This window comes from Chanos chanos, chromosome 4 (genome assembly GCF_902362185.1).
Source record: "Chanos chanos chromosome 4, fChaCha1.1, whole genome shotgun sequence".
Classification (NCBI taxonomy): Eukaryota; Metazoa; Chordata; class Actinopteri; order Gonorynchiformes; family Chanidae; genus Chanos; species Chanos chanos.
Genome location: NC_044498.1, coordinates 4784500 through 4805868, shown reverse-complemented (window position 1 = coordinate 4805868; position 21369 = coordinate 4784500). Strand labels below are relative to the sequence as shown.

General features: G+C 44.0%; 1 protein-coding gene across 2 annotated transcripts in view; it reads left to right on the top strand.

Moving 5' to 3' along the window:
• Positions 1–21369, top strand: part of sash1a (SAM and SH3 domain containing 1a) — a 211156-nt gene that overhangs the window by 157970 nt on the left and 31817 nt on the right. For both annotated transcript variants that reach the window (XM_030771574.1, XM_030771576.1), the window contains exon 2: positions 9625–9753. In XM_030771574.1, coding sequence (XP_030627434.1) covers positions 9625–9753 — 129 coding nt within the window. The remainder of the gene's footprint in view (positions 1–9624; positions 9754–21369) is intronic.

Genomic DNA, 21369 nt, shown 5'->3' with positions numbered 1-21369 from the left:
CCGTCATGCGAAGGCCTGTGATGCTTGGTTTGGCAAAGTCCGCCAACAGCTCAGAACGAATCTAGAAACTTCTCACACGCAGCCTCCGCTTTAGCAAGCGGCCCTGTTTTTTTTTTTTTTTTTAGATTTTTCCTCTGAATTCTGTGTCTCTGTAAAATGAACAGGTCTTATCAGGCCTCTATAGCAACACAATGGTCCCTCGGCACAAATGTAGCACAGCTGTTTGGTTTGGACAGACAGGGTCGGGGAAAAACAAAAGAAAAAAAAAAAAAGAAGAAAGTTACTTCTCGTTCTCGCATAAGCAATTTCCTCTCTCGCCTTAGTTAGCCAAAATGGGGGGGGGGGGGGGGGGGGGGGGGGGGGGTGGGTGACCAGTCTGAACAGTCCTGTGTTAGGGGCTGGACCTCCAGTAAACACAAGGTCAGGAACTTGGCAAAAAACCAGATTCAAGGCCCTTGCATACGCTTTGCATATATAAAAATGTTAAGCTCACATCCTAAAGAATCCTAAGGGGCACTGCAAGTGTCTACCATTTATTCCTCAGTAACCACAACTTCAGACGAATGCAAACTCGTTCGGTTGGAAAATGTTCTGAACGGCTCTCTGACGCTTCCTATTTTAGGGTTGGCACAATAGGGGAAGAAGTGCTCAGACTGAAAATAAAATGGAAAACCCGGCGAGAACTTCAAAACTGCTGGGGTTCTGCAGCCTCAAGCCATCGCACTTCCTCAAGTTGCGACATAAAGAGACTTTTTCAGTGAACCTTGGCTTGGTGCATCCCTCTCCCTGTCTGTGGGACACATACAGCCCTCTCAGATCTCCCGGCACATTCCCGACGTTCCCCCTCTCCGTGTTTCCGGGTGGTCTGAGCGAATGACAGGACCGCTGTGGCTAATTGATTATCTGGAATCCGCAGCGAGCCCAGGTCAAAGGTCAGAGGAACGGCGATGCATTGGCATCCATGTCATTTTTGTCCTCTGACATGTCTCCCCCTCACTCACTCACTCACTCTCTCTCTCTCTCTCTCTCTCTCTCTCTCTCTCTCTCTCTCTCTCTCTCTCTTTTCTTCTCATTCTTTTCCTCCCTCTCTCATATGTTTAATCACAACAACTGAGAGGTTAAATCACGAGGGGAGACCTGGCACGTAGCCCTGGTCTCTGACCGTCAAGAGTATAATAGTGAAACCAGCCTGTCTTCTTTTTTTTTTTTTTGACTTTGCCTTTGACTTGCGTCATGGGTTTACGGTTTCTGTGTGAGGAACTATGTAGAATGCAGACTAAATTTAATGATCTTAGCAAAACACAAAAATAAGAAACACAAAAAAAGAAAAAAAAAAAAAATTCCAGATTTGCCTCATCATCTCTCCTGATTACTTTGAAGGAGAGTGTGTATGATACAAATGCGCCTAGTTGCGATGAAATATTTCCTCTCGAGTTTTTGGGTTTTTGAGTAATCGGCAACGAACCGTCCACCCGCTTTCGTAAACATGGGTGACTGTTTTCATCCTTCTCTCTCCGTGGCTGCGTCTTTTAATTCCATCATGTCCAGTAACCAACTCCAGAAAACCGATGAGCTCATTACAGAGGAGAGGAAGAGAGGATTCGGTGGAAATGTCCGCCTGTTACGCAACATCTTGATCCAGGTCCATCCAGTGGGCGGCTGTGCAGACCGTGAAGCTTTTCTCTCGCTTTCGCTGTTTTCTTTTTGGAGTGAGCTTGACACAGATCAGCTGTTCTGTCCTTCAAGTGAGTTGGCGTTGTTTGAGTGAAGGTAGCTGTTTGGCTGAGGACTGGTTTAAAAAAAAAACAAAAAAAAAAAAAAAACAACAACAACAACGGCAACAAAAAAAAACAGTCAGTTCCTCCACTTTTCATTTGGAGGCTCCTTGGAAAAAACCCTGATTGCTGTTCGTGCGGAGCTTTCTGAACTTTTACAGAAAAAAAGCTTTCAAACTACTTTTTACAGATCTCAGCCGTTAAGATTGAGTTTTAGATTTTAGAGGTCTGGGGACTATAAGCGTCAGTGGCCTCAGAGTACAGATTAGGCATGCAGATATAGGATCAGTCAGTGTCTTCTGTATTCACAGTAATTACAGTTATGTGTGCCACAGAGAGCTGTTCTCAGATCAGTTCTTTTAATGTGAGAAGTATGCTGGAGCTGTGTAGAGCTGGCCTTAGACACTGATGGTGCTTTGTGAGGAGTAGAGTTCTGACAGACAGGGAGTGTGTGAGGAGGCAGAGTGTAGCGAACATGCAGTGTTTACTCACACCATTACATCATGTTGGTTACAGCAGGAGTGACTCCCTGTTTTTTTAACCTTAAAGAGACTGAATGTTTTATTTTTATCAAGAATGAGTGAAAGGAACTAGCCAAGAACAAACCAGAGATACACACACACACACACACACACACACACACACACAGAGCTGGCAACATTACCTCACTGGCCTGGGTTGGAATCTCAGCAATGGATATAAGAAAATGGAAGGCATGTGCTGTATAGATAACTCTGGTAATTCATATTAGAATTCCCTGGTCCTCCCTAATCTCAGTCTCTCACTCAATCTCTGTCTCTCTCACTCATTCTCTGTCTCTCTCACTCAATCTCTGTCTCTCTCACTCATTCTCTGTCTTTCTCACTCAATCTCTGTCTTTCTTGCACAATCTCTGTCTCTATTGCTCAATCTCTGTCTCTCCCTCTCTCTCTCTCTCTCTCTCTCTCTCTCAATCTGTCTCATTAACTCTCAATATTTGCCTCACCTTGTGAGTGGCTGCACCTATCTCTATTTCTGTGCATCTCTGTCCCTCTCTCTCTCTCTTCCTCTCTCTCTCTCTCTCTCTGTGAGTGCATGCTGGGAGTGACTGGGTGGAGTTTGCATGTGACCGAGAGTGGCTGTTCCCGCAACGTGAGTGAGTTTTCTTACGTTTTTCCCTCTGTTACTTGTATACGTTAGGAATAGTTGTATTTTTAACGGCGTTTTGTTTAGTTTGGTTTTTATAAGTGAGGACAAAAGAACACTGTTTGTGTTTTGATCCGACATCAGCTTTTGCTTTTTGCTGGTTGGCATGGCCGCAACCTTGGCGCTGGAGTTTGAACTTTTGACGCGGTAAGCATGCCGTAAAATGTCTTCCCTGCATCCCATGCTCGGTTGAGAATGCGTACTAGCGGTAGGGGAAGTCGTCGGTTATTACAATATAAAATCTGGTTCCAGGATGAACAGTTGCGATATTCCTGGACAGTGCTGATAAAGTGCGCAAAGTGGTTGAGAACAGGGTTGTCATCCAAGGTACTCATGCCAGTGCTTCCTGTGGTTCACCCATTTTAAAAAAAAAAATGATTTCCAGTGCTGCACCATTTGTTAGTGTTTAGGCACAGCGATGCCAAGACATGGTCAACCACTATCACCGGTGGAAAAACATTCCTCTGCGTTGCTAATCGCCCCTCTGAAAACATGTTGTTTTCTTTAGGCGCCAAGTTCACATGATCCTCAAGAGCCATGTTGAGGATTTAAACCTTACCTTAAAGATTAGAATCGGTAACAAAGACAAGCGGTTCCCAGTTAGGCCCTGACAGTAGCTGAATCTGTTTTGGAAGGGCAGGGTGGCAAGGACAGGGGTGTGGAGCATGATTAAAGAATATTGAAGGTAGTAAGGGTAAAAGAGAAACCAAAGGTAAGTGTCCCTTGGTGGGGGGGGGGGTGTTAGGCAAAGAAAGGTGTGGTGAGAGAGTCAGCAGGTAAAGATATAAAAAAAAAAAAAAAGGTGAATCGGAGTTCTGCACTGATATTCTACTCCCAACAGTGAATGTGAATCATCAGACTCAACTTCTTGTACCAGCAGGTAAGCTAGTTTAAGAAGTGGTTATGGCTTTGAGAAAAATGATAATGTTTCTGCAGTCGTCCAACAGGGAGTTGACAAGAGCGGAAAAAAAGAGTGTTGTTTTCTGGACAAAACAGTCTTTGTACTGTAAGACATTAATCTGTAAGACATCGCTTGAAGGCGAAAGAGAGAATGAGTTGTTTGTGGATCAGGAAACGTACCACCTTAAGAAAGTAATCCAAAAGCTCAAGTTTAAAGGACTCCATGATGAGACTAAAATGGAGTGATTTATTCCTATTTCAAAAGGAAGTCACCTCCTTAAATTAAGCATGTTAAAAACAGAAGGTGTAAGGGGCGACAAAAAAATGGGGTAGCACTCTTTGAACTTGTCTAGACGCGTCGATGGCTTGTTTTTACAAGTGACGCGCATTGATGGGAATAATGGAACAGATTGGGGGGGGGGGGGGGGGGGGGGGGGGGAATTTAGGAAGTTTGTATTGTCCTGGGCCAAAAAACCCTAACAGCAGTGGAATGATGCAGAAATGCTTGCAAATCTTTTTTTTTTTTTTTTTTATCCAGTGTCTTATGACATTTGAAGAAGTAATTTAGGGAAGGTCCATTGTGATCAGAGGTATGTCTGGTCATATATCAATAGTTTTTATGAATTGTTCATTCTCCAGGTGCTTAAATACTTTTGTACTACGGAGAAACGGAACTCTTTGCTCTGCCGACAGGACGGGGAATTTACTAAGCCCGCAAATGCAACGAATCTTTCTCCCAAAACACATTCAACGAATCTTTCTCGAAACACACACAACAAGTTATCAAATCGCAAACGAACGGGAACGGACACGGACAAAGTGGCCAGGACAAAACGAGAGGCGCCGGCATCTGGGTGGCGCGTCTTTTTAAAACCGGCGCCGTCGACTGTGGGCCAATCCTCGATCGCCACCTGCAAAGCAACACATTAAAGAGACATACGGGGGAAACACAGGCAGGGGAGGAAACAGCACCACACACAGGCAGGGGGAGAAAAACAACAGCACACGAAATAATACACATTTGACCATTTATGACTCAGGGTCATAACACAGAGACACTCCTTTATGCTCTCCTTTACAGGAGTGAATACGGAGCAAATGAAACAGCTTCCAGCAGTTTCTCTCGTAGTCTTCTGAAGGTAGCCAGGGAGTCCGGTACAGGTCTTTTGGGGGGGGGGGGGGTCGACCTGTGTCTGGGTGAGCTCTGTGCCAACTTGGAGAGCAAGAGGAAACGGGAAGGCCCCTGGTGTTGATGGCCTCCCTGTGGAGTTTTATAAGCCCTTTCGGCTTTTTTTCGTGGGAGAATATCTGCCGGTAGTACTACTCTACGACAGTTTGGCGGGAGGACGCGCTGGCTGCCACTGAGCTGTTGAAGAGCAACCGTTATCCCGCTGCCAAAGTAAAGGAGACTTGCAGGATATTAGAAACTGGCAGCCTTTTCCCCTGTGCTTTGTTTTAATCACAAATCCACTCTATGGCTTTGGCCAGTGGGTCGAGGGAGACGCCGGGAAAAAGTACTATATCGTGACCAGACCCTACTGTGTGCTGAACAGGTCACCCTCTGATAACAGGGCCCTGATTTACGACGTCGAGGACTTCTCCAGACTGTTGGCAATTAAGGCTGGGTCTGATTTCCTTAGACCAGGGAAAAGGCTTTTGACTGGTCCCAGCACTGTTACCTTTGGCGCGCCTTACGTGAGCTTGGGGCTAGCCCATGCCTCATAACCATGATCCAGACTTTGTACCAGAACATTGAGACCGTGGTTAAGATTAATGGCGGTTTGAGTGCTCCTCTTAAGATCCAGAGAGGCATACGACAGAAATATGCACTGTCTAGAATACATTACTCACTGGCTACTGCTGTATAAAACACAGATCTGACATTAACGATTTTTACTCTACCAAACTGTAGACATGATTTTAAAATGTCTACCCATGCCGGTTCTTGTCTTTGTTGACTGATAATGAGATGTTGGCAAATTGAAGGACTCCATTTTCAAAATTTGATTTTATCACTTCAGCAACGGTGAATTGAGAAGAGAATGATGTCGTGCTTGAAGGGGAGTGAAGCAAGGGAGACGCCCTGTCCTGCCTGGCGGCCTAACCAACGTCTCGTTATCAGTCAACAAAGACACATAATGGCCATAGGTAGTCCCTTAAAAAAACATGTGTCCACAATTTGGTATAGTAAAATGAAATATCTTGGGTTTTATGTGTGGCGAGAAACATTTATCTGGGGAAGAATCAGGAAAGTATCCTAGAGGGAAAGTATCCTAGAGAATGCGGTGAGGCGTCTAGGGAATTTGGGGGCGGCTGCTGTCTCAAACATCTTACAGGGCGTGTCCTCGTACAGTTAAACAGCCTGGTGGGGTCTGCGCTTTGGCGTCATCTGGCCTGGATTCTGATCTGTTGGTAAAGTTCTGGGCTTCAGTAGGTGGACTTTTTCTGGGACCAATTTCACTGGGTCCCACAAAGCACTTTGTTCTTGCACAAAGAGGAGGGAGGTCAAGGATTAGTTCATCCAGGCAGCAGAGCAGCAAACTCAGCCTCCGTAACTGGACCAAAAGAACTGGTATGGAGGCCCATTGCATCAACTCTCTTGCAATGAATAGATAGAACTGGGTGCGCTCTCGCTCTCTCTCTCTCTCTCTCACTCTCTCTCTCTCTCTAATGATGGGATTAACACCTGACCGTAGACCTGCTTACACAGGTCCACTCTTAAATCTGAAAGGACATACAAATATGTTTGGTGAAATTCAGGATTATATATAATAGATTCAAAGTTCGACACGGTAAGGAGCAACCTGAGGACTTTTGAGACTCAGTGATGCTTTAATGAATCCATTTGTTATCTAGCTGATGACTCAGACTTTGCTATAGAGCTGGATGCTTGGAGATGATTTCTCACGTAATTAGGTTTTTTTTTTTTTCCCTTTTCTTTCCATTTCTTTTCCCTTTTCACATTCAGTGTAACCTGAACAATGTAGTTTGTAATCTGGATAATGTGTTTTGTGTCTTCTTTTTTCTTTTTTTCCGTCCTGTGCGCATAGGAAAACGACTGGTATAGAAATAAAAGTGTTGTTAAAAATTCGATTCCCTCTCTCCCTGCCACATGTGGAATAATGAGTTCAGTTATAGATGCGGATGGGAAAAATGATCTTGGACCGGAGTACCGGCATTGCCTCTCTCTGCCATAATTCCGCGTATGGCTGCTGTTGGCCACTCAATGCTCTGTCATTACGGGAAGAGCTTGGACTGCAGCGCTAAGAGCTTGAAAAGTGGTTCTGGTGGAGTTTGGCTTTAAGCACGAGGCCAGATTGCATGGACATGAATGCGGTCCAGGGCATCAGTGAGTCAGGAGAGTATTGGACCAGCAGAACCCCCCCCCCCCCCCCCCATGCCCCCTCCCCCCAAAAAAAGAGAAAATGTCTGGGGGGGGCTTTGTGGAGTTACCACATAATCTGCTCGGGTTCAAACTGGTTTCGTAAGGCTTTTCAGCATGTTTTATGCAAGTATTCTGCATTCTGTCAAAAGTCAAATGAAGGACTTTCTAAATGGATGAAAGAAAGATTTTGCGAGTTTTTTTATTCTTTCAGTTTTTGAGGAGTGTTTTTGGAATGGGGGGGATGGGGGTACAGTAGTGATTTATGGAGTTATGCACTCACTGAAATGCTGATAGACAAGCCCCAGAAATGATCTCAAACTGCTTCATATCACGTTTTGGCTGAAGAGCTCCTGCGTCCCATAGCTGTCGTTGAAAGGGAACACGCTTGCTGGAATTCCTCGCATGTTTGGGGAGCGGACCGCTGGGAATCTCAGCCATCTGAGAGCATGTGCTAGGAATTTTTTGGGGAGAAAAAATGAGATGGAAATAAGAAGAAAGTTCACAGAAGTTCAGGCCAAACAAATCAGTTTACAATGTCTCTCTTGTCTATGGTAAAACATTGATGCAACATCTCTGAACCCTTTTGCCTGAGTAGAATTTCAAAATTTTCTGTCTTTCTTTCTTTCTTTCTTTTTTTAACTGTATTTGGGAAAGCAAGTTAGATTACCAGTCATACTTTGTCTCTCAAACAGACTTTCCAACTCTCCACATTAAAAATGAAAGCCCTGTAACTTTTCCTGAGGCTTTAGGTGCGTCCATTGTGAATTTAGGACAAAGTCTCAGTGCAGTGAGTGTGTCGGATGGAGGTCTTGAGGAACAAGAACAAACTCTTTGGAACTGGGTGTGTGACGGGTGGGGGTTGGAGGGTGAGGGGTGAGGGGGGGGGGGGGGGGGGGGGGGGTCCCTACCTCTAGTCTGAGTGCACAATAACCGGAAATATGTGTTAGGTTGAGAGGTCCAGGCCAGGAAGTAGATATTTGTGCTGGACTTTTCTCTAACTGAAGCTTTAAAAGGGCATCAGAGAACTTCAGGATAACGATCTCAGCTCGAGAAAAGGTATTGGTCCAGAGTCTTATTTTTCCTCTGAAGAAAGAAAGAAAGGGGAAAAAAAAGACCATTGTTGAATTTGAAACTATGAGCTGGTGCACATTACTTAAGGTCTATTTTTATCTTCTTTCTTCTCCACCTGTTTATGGTTAACCAAGCAGTGTTAACCATCATGTCAATCATTTCTATTATATTGAGGCAGATATAATGGTAGAAGGGACGGGAGAAACTCTCTTCAGCTCTGTTCTCTTTTCACTCGTTTTCTCTCCCACTCTCTCTCTTTCTCTCTCTTTCTGAGGTCATTGCGGTTTTGTAACAAAGAGAGACAGAACACACACACACACACACACACACACACATTTGTTGAGGTCAGAGACAGGCAGCACCACAGATCAATGTATGGACTCATACATCAAGCAGCTGTAGAGGTCAGCAAGGCAAGTGTGTGTGTGTGTGTGTGTGTGTGTGTGTGTGTGTGTGCGCGCTCACAACCACACATAACAACAGGAGAGTATTGAGCATGTTCGGAATGAATTGAAACACGTGAGAGCATGTCTTCATTTCTGGTCCTCCGTGACACGGATAATGGTCTGAAATGAAAGAGCAAGGGCAAATTCAGTGAGAATGAAGAGAGAGAGAAAGAGAGCGACAGAGAGAAAGAGAGCGACAGAGAGAAAGAGAGAGACAGAGAGAAAGAGAGAGTGGCTTATGCTCCCAGTAGGTGAAGATCTGCTCTGCTTGGTTTTCCTGTAAGCAGATTCATGTGAGATGAAAAACACAAATAAATTAGTAATTAATGCTTTGTGTGTGTGTGTGTGTGAGGGTGTGTGGGTGTGTGTGTGTGTGTGTGTGGGTGTGCGTGTGCGCCTCATGTTTTGTGCCTGTTAGTTGGTGCCGTTCGTGTGAGGTTGATTTAAATCGCGTGTCTGTGATAAGTCATTTAATGAAGCTTGTCTAGTGCTCAAGTACTTGTGGATGCTTCTGTGTGTATGTGTGTGTGTGTGTGTGTGTGTGAGAGAGAGAGAGAGAGAATATTAGTGAACATGCACTAAGCTTAAGCTCTTCCAGATCTTTGTCTGATGGGAGACAAAGTTTGCTTACATTGTAGGGGGGACCAGCGTACAGCTAATGTATTTTATATTTGGACATAAAGAAGAAGAAGAAGAAGAAAAAAAAAAACTCTGATGTTTCCCATGTATTGTGTCAGGAGCTCTCGAAGCTTTGGTAAATTTCAGATGTCAAATACAATGTTTGCAGACGTAAACTGGGCTTGGCTTGAGCTAAATCCCCCTCTCTCTCTCTCTCTCTCTCTCTCCCTCCCTCTTTTTCCAGGATGGCTCTTTGGGTAATATAGATGACTTGGCTCAGGAGTATTCTGAGTATTATAACACTTGCCTCAGTGACGTGAGTGAGCGTATGGAGGAGCTTCGAAAGCGCAGAGTCTCACAGGAACTGGACATGGTGAGTAGGCTACCAAAAAAAAAAAAAAAAAAAAAGTTGGCGTCTTGTACGGGATAACCCGAAATGCTACACCCATCTCACATGCATCTCGCAACACAGCATGCCTTTGCAAAAAGCCCTCCAAATATGCTCGGGGAGTTTGTTAACAGAAGCCTGGAGTTAATTAAAATGGTTACACATGCTTCCTAATTAAAACTCAGACAAGTATGCATGCAATGTTTCAGTATTCTCCAGACAGTTTCCATAAAATTTGAGGAATTTTGGAAAAAAGACAAAAAAAAAAAAACAAAAAAAAGAGACAGACGTGTTTTTTCACACGTGCGTCGAACAAACTGCTAAAAATTAGATTTTGAGCGAAGAGCACAGAAATAAAACGTGAACGTGAAAACTTGTTTGTGCAATTCTCTCAGAAATATATTATTATGGTCTCTGCATTTCCTTTATTGCAAATCAGAGACATATTATTATGGATTCATGCATCAAACTCAGCCCTTCCCTGTATGTTCTCTGTCAGTATGGAATAGCAAACCCAAACAGTCTGGTCTGTATTTACATAACATATGACGTCCGGCGGTTATATACGGGCAGAGCAGACCATCATGGCTTATTCCCTCTGACCTACATGCACAGATTTGCCGTCAACATCACTGCAGTTTCTCCTTTGTAGAGTAAAGACCATCCTTATTTCCCAGGAGCTCCTAACCCACTTGCCTAGCGCTCAGATGATCGGTGCTCTTGACTCGAAGGAAATCAGTTTGACGTACGCTGCAAAGCTTCCCTCACTGGTCATGTATTATGTCTAGGGAAAGGAAAGGGAAAAACCCCCCCAAAAAAACCCTGAAAACTGCATAACTCTCTTACTTTATGTCACCAGCTGCCCTCTGTAGACCCGTGATCTCACTGAAGGAAACTGCTATCCAAATATCCTCCATAACGCGAACAAATGTTTTAACCTCTTTCACCTCCCTGAGGTTTTGTCAGTGTTTTGATTCTCTGCAGGCTGGAGTTGAGTTTCTGTGAGTATAGAGAAGAAGAAGAAGAAAAAAAAAAAAAGTTCAGTTTTCTCTCTCCTTTTGGTGATGGTGTTGGTGGTAAGGCAGGGGAGGGGGGAGGGAGGGAGAGAGGGGAATATTTTGTTTAGTTTGTGTTGGTCCAAGGCGCCGTATCCCTCTCGTTCTCAAAGCGCCTGTGTTCTCTGCCTCTTTTCTCAGAGATGTAGGGTAGTGGGCCACCCAGGGTTGCTAAGAAACCGGCAGGCTTATTAAAACATGCAGCTTGGCTTTGCCAAGCTGAGCGAGGGGAATTTTCTTTAAAAAAAAAAAAAAAGAGAGAGAAAAAAGAAGGAAAAAAAAAAAGAAAACAGAAAAAGGGAGCAAATTTAAAGAGAGAGAGAGAGAGAGAGAGAGAGAGAGGGAGGAACAGCGAAAGAAAACATTTTAATACTCATATTCATCAGCCCCTGCGTGTGGTCACCGTGAACCCCACAGGCCTTAATCTCACGTTTCTGTCAACAGGCAAGACACCTTATCCAAGAATTCCAGAGCCCCTTGCAATCTTGGAATTCTTTTGGACTTCGGAATTCTGAAAATTCCTTCTGATGTCCCTCGAGGATTCCTAGAACCAAGTTCCCATTGGGGAATATAAATCTGAATCCTACTAGGTTTCTCAGTTCTCCGCATCCGGAATATTGGAAACTGTTATAACGGAAATACCTGCGTTGCCGCAGTTCCACGATAACTGAATTTTCTTTTCCTTAATCTGAAACTGTAGTCTTTGTCCAAAGGTCAGATATGCTGTTTGCAGCTTGGTGTGGTCACACCCGGCCCTGTTTATGCTGAGCTAATACCTTGCGTTTACACAGGGCTGTGTACAGACCTTCCCGGTCACACTTAGTTTAGGCTAAGCTAAGCTAGCACTTTGTTATGCTAACACTCTACGTAATTTGGCTGAATAATCAAGCCTTAAAAGGTTTATACAGGGACTATAACTGAACAATCCATTCTAAATCCTACCCAGGTTAATGTTTTCTCAGTCTGCCATCTTTTTGTCCCTCTATTTGTCACCCGCATATAGTTTTTTCCCCTTGATGTTGTCATCATAGCCAAGCTGGTTAAGGGTGTTAAGCCTGAAAAGTTATTGTGTGATTGTGTCTACCCTAAAACCAAACAACAACAACAAGAACAACTGCTACACAAATGAGCTTGCACGGTATTTAACTGAACGTTAAAGGATAACGTGCACCATTATAGAATGCTGTGAATACCGTTTTTTGAAACATTAGGAAATCCCTGTTAGGTGATGGAGACTCAAGATGGCATGAGTCCAGGTGAGCCAGATGCCTGTTTGGCCTGAGAGTATGATGTGAAGTTGATAATGTGATTTCAACGCTGTCCCCCCACCCCCGGTCTCCTGCTCACAGCCTCTAATGATTTATGGTCCCTTGGCTCTGATTGGAGTTTAGCAGAGACTGGCTTAGAGAGAGAACACAGGAAATGTCTGTGGGCCTGGCCCTCAACACAGCGGAGACCTAAGTGGGTCATCTTTGTTACCATCGAGCATCTTTGGCCGTGTTCTCTTATACGACCAGAAGAAAAGAACTGGAGAGAGGAACGGGTTTTGCAGCAGTTTTAACAAGAAGAGATTTTTTTTTTTTTTTTTTTTGGGAAGAGATTTTAGGGAGTGTGGGGGTGGGGGAAAGGTTCATTATTCGGAATTTTCTGGTCATCTCGGAGCGTTCCGTGTTGAACTGCTAGAGAGACGGTGCAGCTGTTTATGGAGTTGAGGATCAGAGAGCAGAAGGAGGGTGTTGGAGGATGAGATTGAACTGCAGGAAACACACACACACACACACACACACACACACACACACACACACAGTCTCTCTCTTTCTCTCACACATCCCTCACACACACATGCAGTCTCTTACACACACTCACAGACAAACACACACACACACAAACAAACAGGCAGACACAAACACCAAAGACTGTTAGAATCATATATTTGTCCAGCCAGTAACTCTGACGAAACCTTACTTTTCCAAGTTATGCAAGTCGGTTGTTTTTTTTTTTAAACCAGATGAATCATGTTATGAGTCAGCTATCAGGGACCTCTGTTCTTTATTTTAATCCATCTCTATACTGTAGCATAGAGAAACAAAACAAAACCCACTTTTGTACTGTATTGACAGAAAAGCAAATCATAACCCACTTTGACAGTGTCACACAAGAACAAAACACAAGCCGTTCTCCATAACGTAGCATAGAAACACAAGGACAGTCAGCCTCACATCTGGATACTTTAACACTAAAAAAAAAAAACAACCACAGCCTCCACAGACATTAAACTAAACCATAGGTAATAAGTGGTCATAAGAGATGTGTGTTAATGTTCCCCATTGTCTTTTCTGTAATATGAGTCCATTTAAGACCATTTTATTTCTGAGCCCTTTTCCTGACTTATTCTGATTGGTCAGTACCTTTTTTTTGCATTTTTATGAGAGATTGTGAACTCTAATGACATTTGGCAGACAGTATCTGGTCTTGTGTGATGTCTAGAAGACAGACTCTTGGGAAAAAGAGGAGGTGAGAACAACAGGAAGAGAGTGAGAGAGAAAGAGAGAGAGACGCTTTGTGTCTTAGTAACGTGGCTGCCTTCCAGTCTCGTTTCACTCTCCCCTTGGGGAGGTGGGCGGGAGCAGGTGTTTATACCAGGTGCTGATTGGCTGTTAAAAAGGCCAAGATAATGGAGCTGATATTTTGGCTTCTCCTATGAGACATGCCCTTTTTGAGTAACCTTTTGGATGGTCTTTTGGTTTTTAAAAGTCAGCAGGGGTGGAGTGTTCGTTTTCATCTCCTCTCCTCTCCCATTCTGCCATTTTTCTCTTACACATAAATATGCACATGCCTTTGAACGTTGTAACCCAGTCGACCTTTGCCCCTTAGGCATGTGACCCCACAGTAGAGGTCACCATGGCCAAGGTGCTCTGAGCTCTTGGCACCAAGCCTGGAAGCATGAAGAGGTGAAAGGTCAGGGGACCGAACAGAACAGTGCCCGAGGGCTCTTGTCGCAGGAACAGGAGAACATGGGTCCAATCACTGGGAAGCAGAAAGAAGCTCTCTTGGCGCCCACCACATTCGTGAGAGAGTATAGGTCCAATCAGTGCGCCGCAAGAGAGATTTCCCTTTGTCCTTGCTCCATTTTCAAACACTTCTCAAAAACTGGAATTTGTACTCACAAACAAAAGTTTGACCTGGGGGATTCCCTTATAGCTCTCCTGCCTTTCGCAAGCCAGCAAAAACATGAAATGCATCTTTCACTTTCTCTTCCCTAAACTGTGATTTCCAATACTGTCATAAATTGACCAAGAGCGTGCATTGTCAGAGGAAGGAATCCTCTTTCGTCTCCCCTGATGGGTCTAGGCTTACAGCAGCTGTGTGAACACAGACAGTTCAGTGTGTCTACATTTCTGTGTGTTGTAACACACTCTCTTTCTTCTTCCATCCATCACTGTGCTTCATACAGCCTTCTTTCACTCATCCAGTCTGTTCATCCATTCACTCTCTCATTCCTCCATCCATCCATCCATCCATCCATATATCTAACGCTCCATTATTTCTCCTTTCTCTGGTTCTCAGTAGAATGTTCAGCTCTCTCTCTCTCTCTCCCTCTCCCTCTCTCACTCTCTCTCTCTCTCTCTGTCCCTCTCTCTCTCTCGCTCTCTCTCCCCCTCTCTCATCTGGCTGTTATTTTATGAGCCTAGTGAAGATAAAGGGTAAGGTAAACATCCTGATGGCAGAATCAGTTGGATGGATGAACACTGTGTGTGACAGACGTGGCAGAACAAACCAGCCTCCTATAGACGACCCTGTCTGCTCATTCATACAGCCAGCCTGGTGACACTCTAAGTCAGCAGTGACAAAGTCCCCCGCATCACACCCAGCTTAACCAGAGGGCCCCCATCATTCTCTGTGTGAACAAACCAGCAAAGACTGGAACTAACTGGATGTGGAGTGGTGCACAGATCAGCTAAACTGAGTCGCTTTAGGACCTGGTGCTAGCGAGAATGTCGATTTACTGACAAACATCTCTCTCCCTCTCTCTCTCTCTCTCTCTCTCTCTCTCTTGTTTTCACTCTCGCTCTCACTCCCGCTTTTTTCTCCCCGCCAAAAGCTAATCTGGTCTTCTCTATTTAACTTTCAATTTGAAGCGGTTTCTTTCGAGTCTCCATATACTTCCTCTTCTCTTCTCTTCTCTTCTCTTCTCTTCTCTTCTCTTCTCTTCTCTTCTCTTCTCTTCTCTTCTCTTCTCCTCTCTTCTCTTCTCTTCTCTTCTCTTCTCTTCTCCTCTCTTCTCTTCTCTTCTCTTCTCTTCTCTTCTCTTCTCCAAACATGTTTTTTCTTTCTTTTTTTGTGGGGACTCTGTCAGCAATAGCTGTGTGAGTTGGTTAAGTAAGCTTTGACCCAGTTGTGGTTTGGATGTGATATGATTTGAGGTTGGAGACCTCTGACTGAGATACTGAGATTGCGTTCGCGCTCAGACATGCTCTGACCAGCTCCACTCACAGAAGGAAACCTGAAGGCTCTTTGCTGCCTGTCTGTCACTCAGCAATTCACCTCAGGGTAAAGCCCCGCTGAAGTACCCTCTTCACCTTTACTCTTCAACTCTCAACGCAAATTCTCTCATGCAAATCGTGATAATTGACTTGAGAGTTATTATTCTTAAAAGCAAAAACACTCTTGATTGATAATGTTTAATATTTTGTTGCCATGAGCGTCAGAAGCACTGGTGTTATGAAAAGTAACACACAGATAGTGAAATCTAAATACACACATAAAACACATATGCATGCACGCACGTGCACACACACAAACACACAAACACACACATCTGTCTATGCATGTGCGCAGTCACACGTGCATACATACACACACTGCCATTGGCAATATTGTAATATGTACACACATACACACACACACACACACACACACACACTGCCATAAGCATCCTTGTAATATTTACACATGCACACACACACACACACACACACACACACACACACATACACACACTGCCGGAAGCAACACTGTAATATTTACGCAAACACACACACCTTGCCGTGAGCCATGTTTACAAGTACTAAGGTGACTTAGGAGTGGCTCATAATTATTTTTTACTGGAAGCTGGTCAAGTTCTCTCTCTCTCTCTCTCTCTCTCTCTCTTCCATCCACACACTCTCTGTGTTTCTCACTCAACCACACACACACACACACACACACACACACACACACTCTCATATGGGTAGAAAGAGGCTGAGATTGGGCTTGTTTGGGTGTGCCTTACTGCCGTCTGGAGCAGCAGTGGGGCCAGTCCCCGCCATGGTCATGTCCTGGAGCATGTTATGGACCTTCACATTTAAACACGAGTAACATCAGATAATTATACAGAATACCACAAAACGTCAGCAGAGCGCGCGCACACACACACACACACACACGCACGCACGCACGCACGCACGCACGCACACCACAAAAAACAGCCGAGTATACACAGGAACACAAAACACCACCAAAACGTCCAGTAAAGGCACACAAAACACCAGTATGTTATACAGCCTACGCTTAAACATGCACACACACTAGTATGCATTCAGCATGGCATCAGTGTATATATATATATATATATATATATACCTTAACCCTATATATACACACACACACAACACAAACATATATACACACATAAAGTGTGTGTTTGTGTGTGTGTCTGTGTGAAGCACAGTAAATTATGTTGAACATTAACCTGATCTATGTAGGTCATTTAGAACCCTTACCACTCAAGTCATACAAGCTTTGTCATCCAAAAACAAAGCACGTTACAGTTCACTTAGAACATGACTTAAACACACACACACACACGCACGCACGCACGCACACACACACACACACACACACACACACACACACACACACCACGCACACACACACAAACACATGATGGGTGTACTCAGAGGGAAAACAGTTAAGATGTTAAATTGTGTCTGTGGACGTGCCAAGGTGTGTGTGTGTGTGTGTGTGTGTGTGTGTCTGTGTGTGTGTGTGTGTGTGTGATGTCACAATAGGGCTTTCATCGCCGTGAGGATTCCTCACTCAGGTATGGCTGGTTTTTCACGCCCATTCTCTCTATCTTGCTCCTCCACTAACGAACTCTCTTATGCTTGGATTAGTACTTCACCACTCCCCTGTGCCAACAGCTTACCACCAGCAAGCTCACATTCCTCTGTGTGTGTGTGTGTGTGTGTGTGTACGTGTGTGTGTGTTGTATACAGTAGTGACGATATGTTGCTCATTAGCTGAAGGCCCCTGTGCTGAGAGGTAGTCAACTCCAGTCATGCACAAGCAATAAACACAGCAGCATTCCCTCAGAACTTTCTACAAACTCACTCACTCTCTCTCTCTCTCTGTTCTCTCCCCAACTTCTCTCTTCTCTGTTCTTCTTTCTCTGTTCTCCCCCTATCCCTCCCCATCACTTCTTTTTTCTTCCCTTTTCTCCTCTCTCTCTCTCTCTCTCTCTCTCTCTCTCTACCCCCCATTTCTCTCCCTCTCTCTCTCTTTCTCTCCCATTTCTCTCCCTCTCTCTAATTTGTTGTAATGACCCAGGGTGTGTGTGACTTTTGACTGGACCACATGAAGCTGCAGAGGAAAGAGTCAGTCAGTGGAATAGTCTAGTCTAGTCAGTCAGTGGAATAGTCTGGTCTGGTCCAGTCAGTCAGTGGAATAGTCTAGTCTAGTCAGTCAGTGGAATAGTCTGGTCTGGTCCAGTCAGTCAGTGGAATAGTCTGGTCTGGTCCAGTCAGTCAGTGGAATAGTCTGGTCTGGTCCAGTCAGTCAGTGGAATAGTCTAGTCTGGTTCAGTCAGTCAGTGGAATAGTCTGGTCCAGTCAGTCAGTGGAATAGTCTGGTCCAGTCAGTCAGTGGAATAGTCTGGTCTGGTTCAGTCAGTCAGTGTAATGTGTTGTTACAGTGGTCGGGCTTTGAGCACACGCATGATTGACAGTAATATATTCACACACTAATTATCTTATCTTATCTAAAACCCCTTTACAGGAATCAGTGTCAGACCATCTTTCAAGGGCATATGCAAAACCCAGAGAACTAAATTGAGTGTGTGTGTGTGTGTGTGTGTGTGTGTGTTCCTTGTTCATGTTCAGATTCCCATGTGTGGACATTTTGTTCACTTTGGATCCAGATTCTCTGCTCATCCTCTGATTTACTGTTCGGATGTTTCCGGAGTTCACCAATATACCACTGAGCACTAAAGCAGACCCGCAGAGGGGCAGAGAGACAACACACACAGACACACACACACACACACACACACACACACACACATGTCCTGACCTAAAAACACACATGCTTTCTCTCTCTCTCTCTCTCTCTCTCTCTCTCTCTCTCTCTCTCTCTCTCTCTCTTTCTCTCTGTGGAAAGTGCTGTGTTTGCTGGAATAGGAGCAGGCAGGAGAAGATGGCGGCCGTGATAGGTGACTGTGTAGACAATACACAACACCTCTCCAAAATGGTTCAGCCTGAGGCTGATGATCACGAACACACACGTGCACGTGCACACACGAACACACACAGCGTAGAACAAACGCAGGTGTGTTTGTCATAGTAGTTTGGGCCCTCGTCTCTGAACAGAATCAATCTTTGCTACTGTCTGAGTGTAAACAGATCTTAGCACCAGATTACCCGTCTGAGCGGAAAGGGTTTTTTTTGTTGTTGTTTTTTTTTTTTTTTTTATACAGACGGTTATCCGGGCCTCAGAAATGCTCTGGTTGTCAGTGGCATAACCACAAAACAAAAAATAAAGCTTCAAAGGATTTCAGTCATGTGTTGCTGAAGGTTTTTTAGTGAAAAGAAGTTTGGTTTGGCCAAGGGGAAGACAAAACAAAGTAGGTTTTTTTTAGTATATGTACTGGTAGTGAATTACTGAAACTGTCCAGTCTATGTTGTCTCGACAGAAAAAGAGGAAGTTGAACACTGTTTACATTCTGGTCACATTATGACCCTTATCTCACAGTTTCTCAGTACCTCACACAGGTTTCCTGTCAGACATTGGCGTTTTTATATGTTTGTTTGTTTTTTTTGTTTTTTTTTTTTTAGTTTTAAGGTCATTTTCTTTAACACACTTGAAATCAAAACCAAACTTTGATTTATCGTGCTGTTAAAATGATTTTTAAAATGTCAAACAGCTGTGAAAAAAACTCAAAGACACATATCTTGTAGCTGTAATTTTGCACACGATGTGTAATGTTGTTTAGACTGTTCACATTGGTTCTCCTATAGCAGGTGGGACAAAGCACCGAGTTTTCCTATTGGTTCTTGAGACAGAATGGTTAAGCGATTTTCACCATGTGAAAGTCGTAAATTCATTAACTTCCCAGATCATTAACACTATCTCTTTTTTTTAACTGTTTCTCTGCTGGGGAAAAAAAACTCAAAAGCAATAAATTTTTTTTCCCCGTCATAAGGAGGCATTTCTCTGAATGACCATGAATGTGGACCAGGTTCGATTTTTTTCCTTGACGTGCCCGGTCTGGTACGTGTCTGATTTTACAGAATAAGTGTATGTCAGTGTCAGAGTTGATTTTCAGACAGGGGTTTGGGATGGCATAGAACCAGACCGGCTGTGGTAGAGCTCATTTGCGGTTGCCGTGGTTTCTGCGGTGTCGTCTCTGAAGCGTGTTGTTTTATAACACCGTACAGTAAGTAAGCCACCAGGTCATTTAGAGAAGTGGGACAGTACTCAGTTCTGCGTGAGACTTCCACCTTTCCCAGACCAGCGCTCAGCAGTCCGGGACTGATGGTAGACCGCAGCGGTCGAAACCTCTCTGACCGGACGTCCAGCCTTTTCACGTGAACATTCCACTTTCTTGATTCCCAAGGACGGTGTACAGGAACCCGAACGAGACCTTTTCATGAGAGCCACAAGTGAGAGTCATTAAAGGCAAGTGTGTCGGTTTTCACTATGAATCCGCTGTCGATGTAACACCCGACGTCATCCCAGGAGAGCCTCAACCAAACGGTGGGCTTACTTACTAACTGATTCCGACATTTATCGGTTGATTGATTGATTGATCGATTGATCGATTGATTGATTGATTGATTTTGCTTCTAAGTGTTTGTAATGTAGCATATAGAAATCATATTTGTGGACATGCCATTCTCTCTCCATGTTATTTCTTTACATTTCACGTGTATTTATAACTCTGCTCAAGTGTAAACTCATCGTGTGTAGAGTGATCTAGAACAGACACAGAGAATCTGCCTATACACACACACACACAGCACCCTACATACACACAAACACAAACCATATATATGTACCAATATGTACTCATGCACACACACCACACACACACCATACAAACCTACATACCTACATATAAATAGCAACACACACACACACACACACACACACACACACACACACACACACACACACACACACACACACACACTGTAATCAAAGTAGGACTTGAAAGTCGTTTTTTTTTTTGTACGTATGTGAATGCCTGCGTGCTCGTGTGCTTTGAACAAACCGAGTCTTCAGCAATCTCGTCAACCTTTCCTCGCCGACCTGAAATCAGAATGTGCTCAACCGTCGCTCGACGGTAACGCTACATTTGGATCAGTCTTCCCTCCAGTTAAACCGAGCAGAAAGACGGTTCCCCATTTCAGAGCATCGATACCTTGGAAAGAATGTTCTGGAAATGTCACTGTTTTCAAATGTAACGTCAGACAGCACTGCTGATTGCCTTGGCCTTTTTAAAAGGGCAAAAGTAGGTTGGTGAAGTAAAGAATTGATTTTTTGTGACTATGTTAGTAAATAAAATAAATCCCCATTCTACTGGACAGGAATAAGACTTCAAAAAAAAACCTCTCATAAAAAGAAAAAAAAAAAAGAAAAAAAAAACGGCCAATTTAAAGCGGATTAGAGCCTAAACCCAGGTAACGGAGTCGCACAGAACTTACAAAGCCTCTTAACTAGCAGGGGGCAAAAAAAACAGCCTAAAAAAAAAACAAGAATTTGGTCTCTGAACAGTGAACTCCCAAATCTGTCTGGTTGCACTGATAACTTATACACTCCCATTCCAACCACTGTTGTTGTTAATGTCCCATTAGCTCTGTTCAGATGATATTTTCATACTCTTTTCACGTTCACACAGCGGAGTCCTTACAGAGAGGAAGACAGAAAGGGAAATGTTTATAGCTTTTTGTCCTGATGAGATATTTGTCCTGAATTCAGTTGTGGCAGACGTTCGTGGGGTGTTTTTTGTTGTTGTTTGTTTTTGTTTTGTTTGTTTCTTTGTTTGTTTTTCAATCTCAAGCGCATTATCTGAAATGAGGCTTCCCCATGCGTTTATTTTTTTGAGTGGTGATGTCATCATGTCATGTGACTGACCTTTTAAGCCCATTATAGCAAGGGTGTAAACAGTGACAGTTTATACATGCTTCTAAATTCATTCAGCCTGAAGGGGTGCACGTGTGTGTGTATGCGTGTGTGTGTGTGTGTGTGTGTGTGTGTGTGTGTGTGTGTGCGCGCGCGTGTGTGTGTG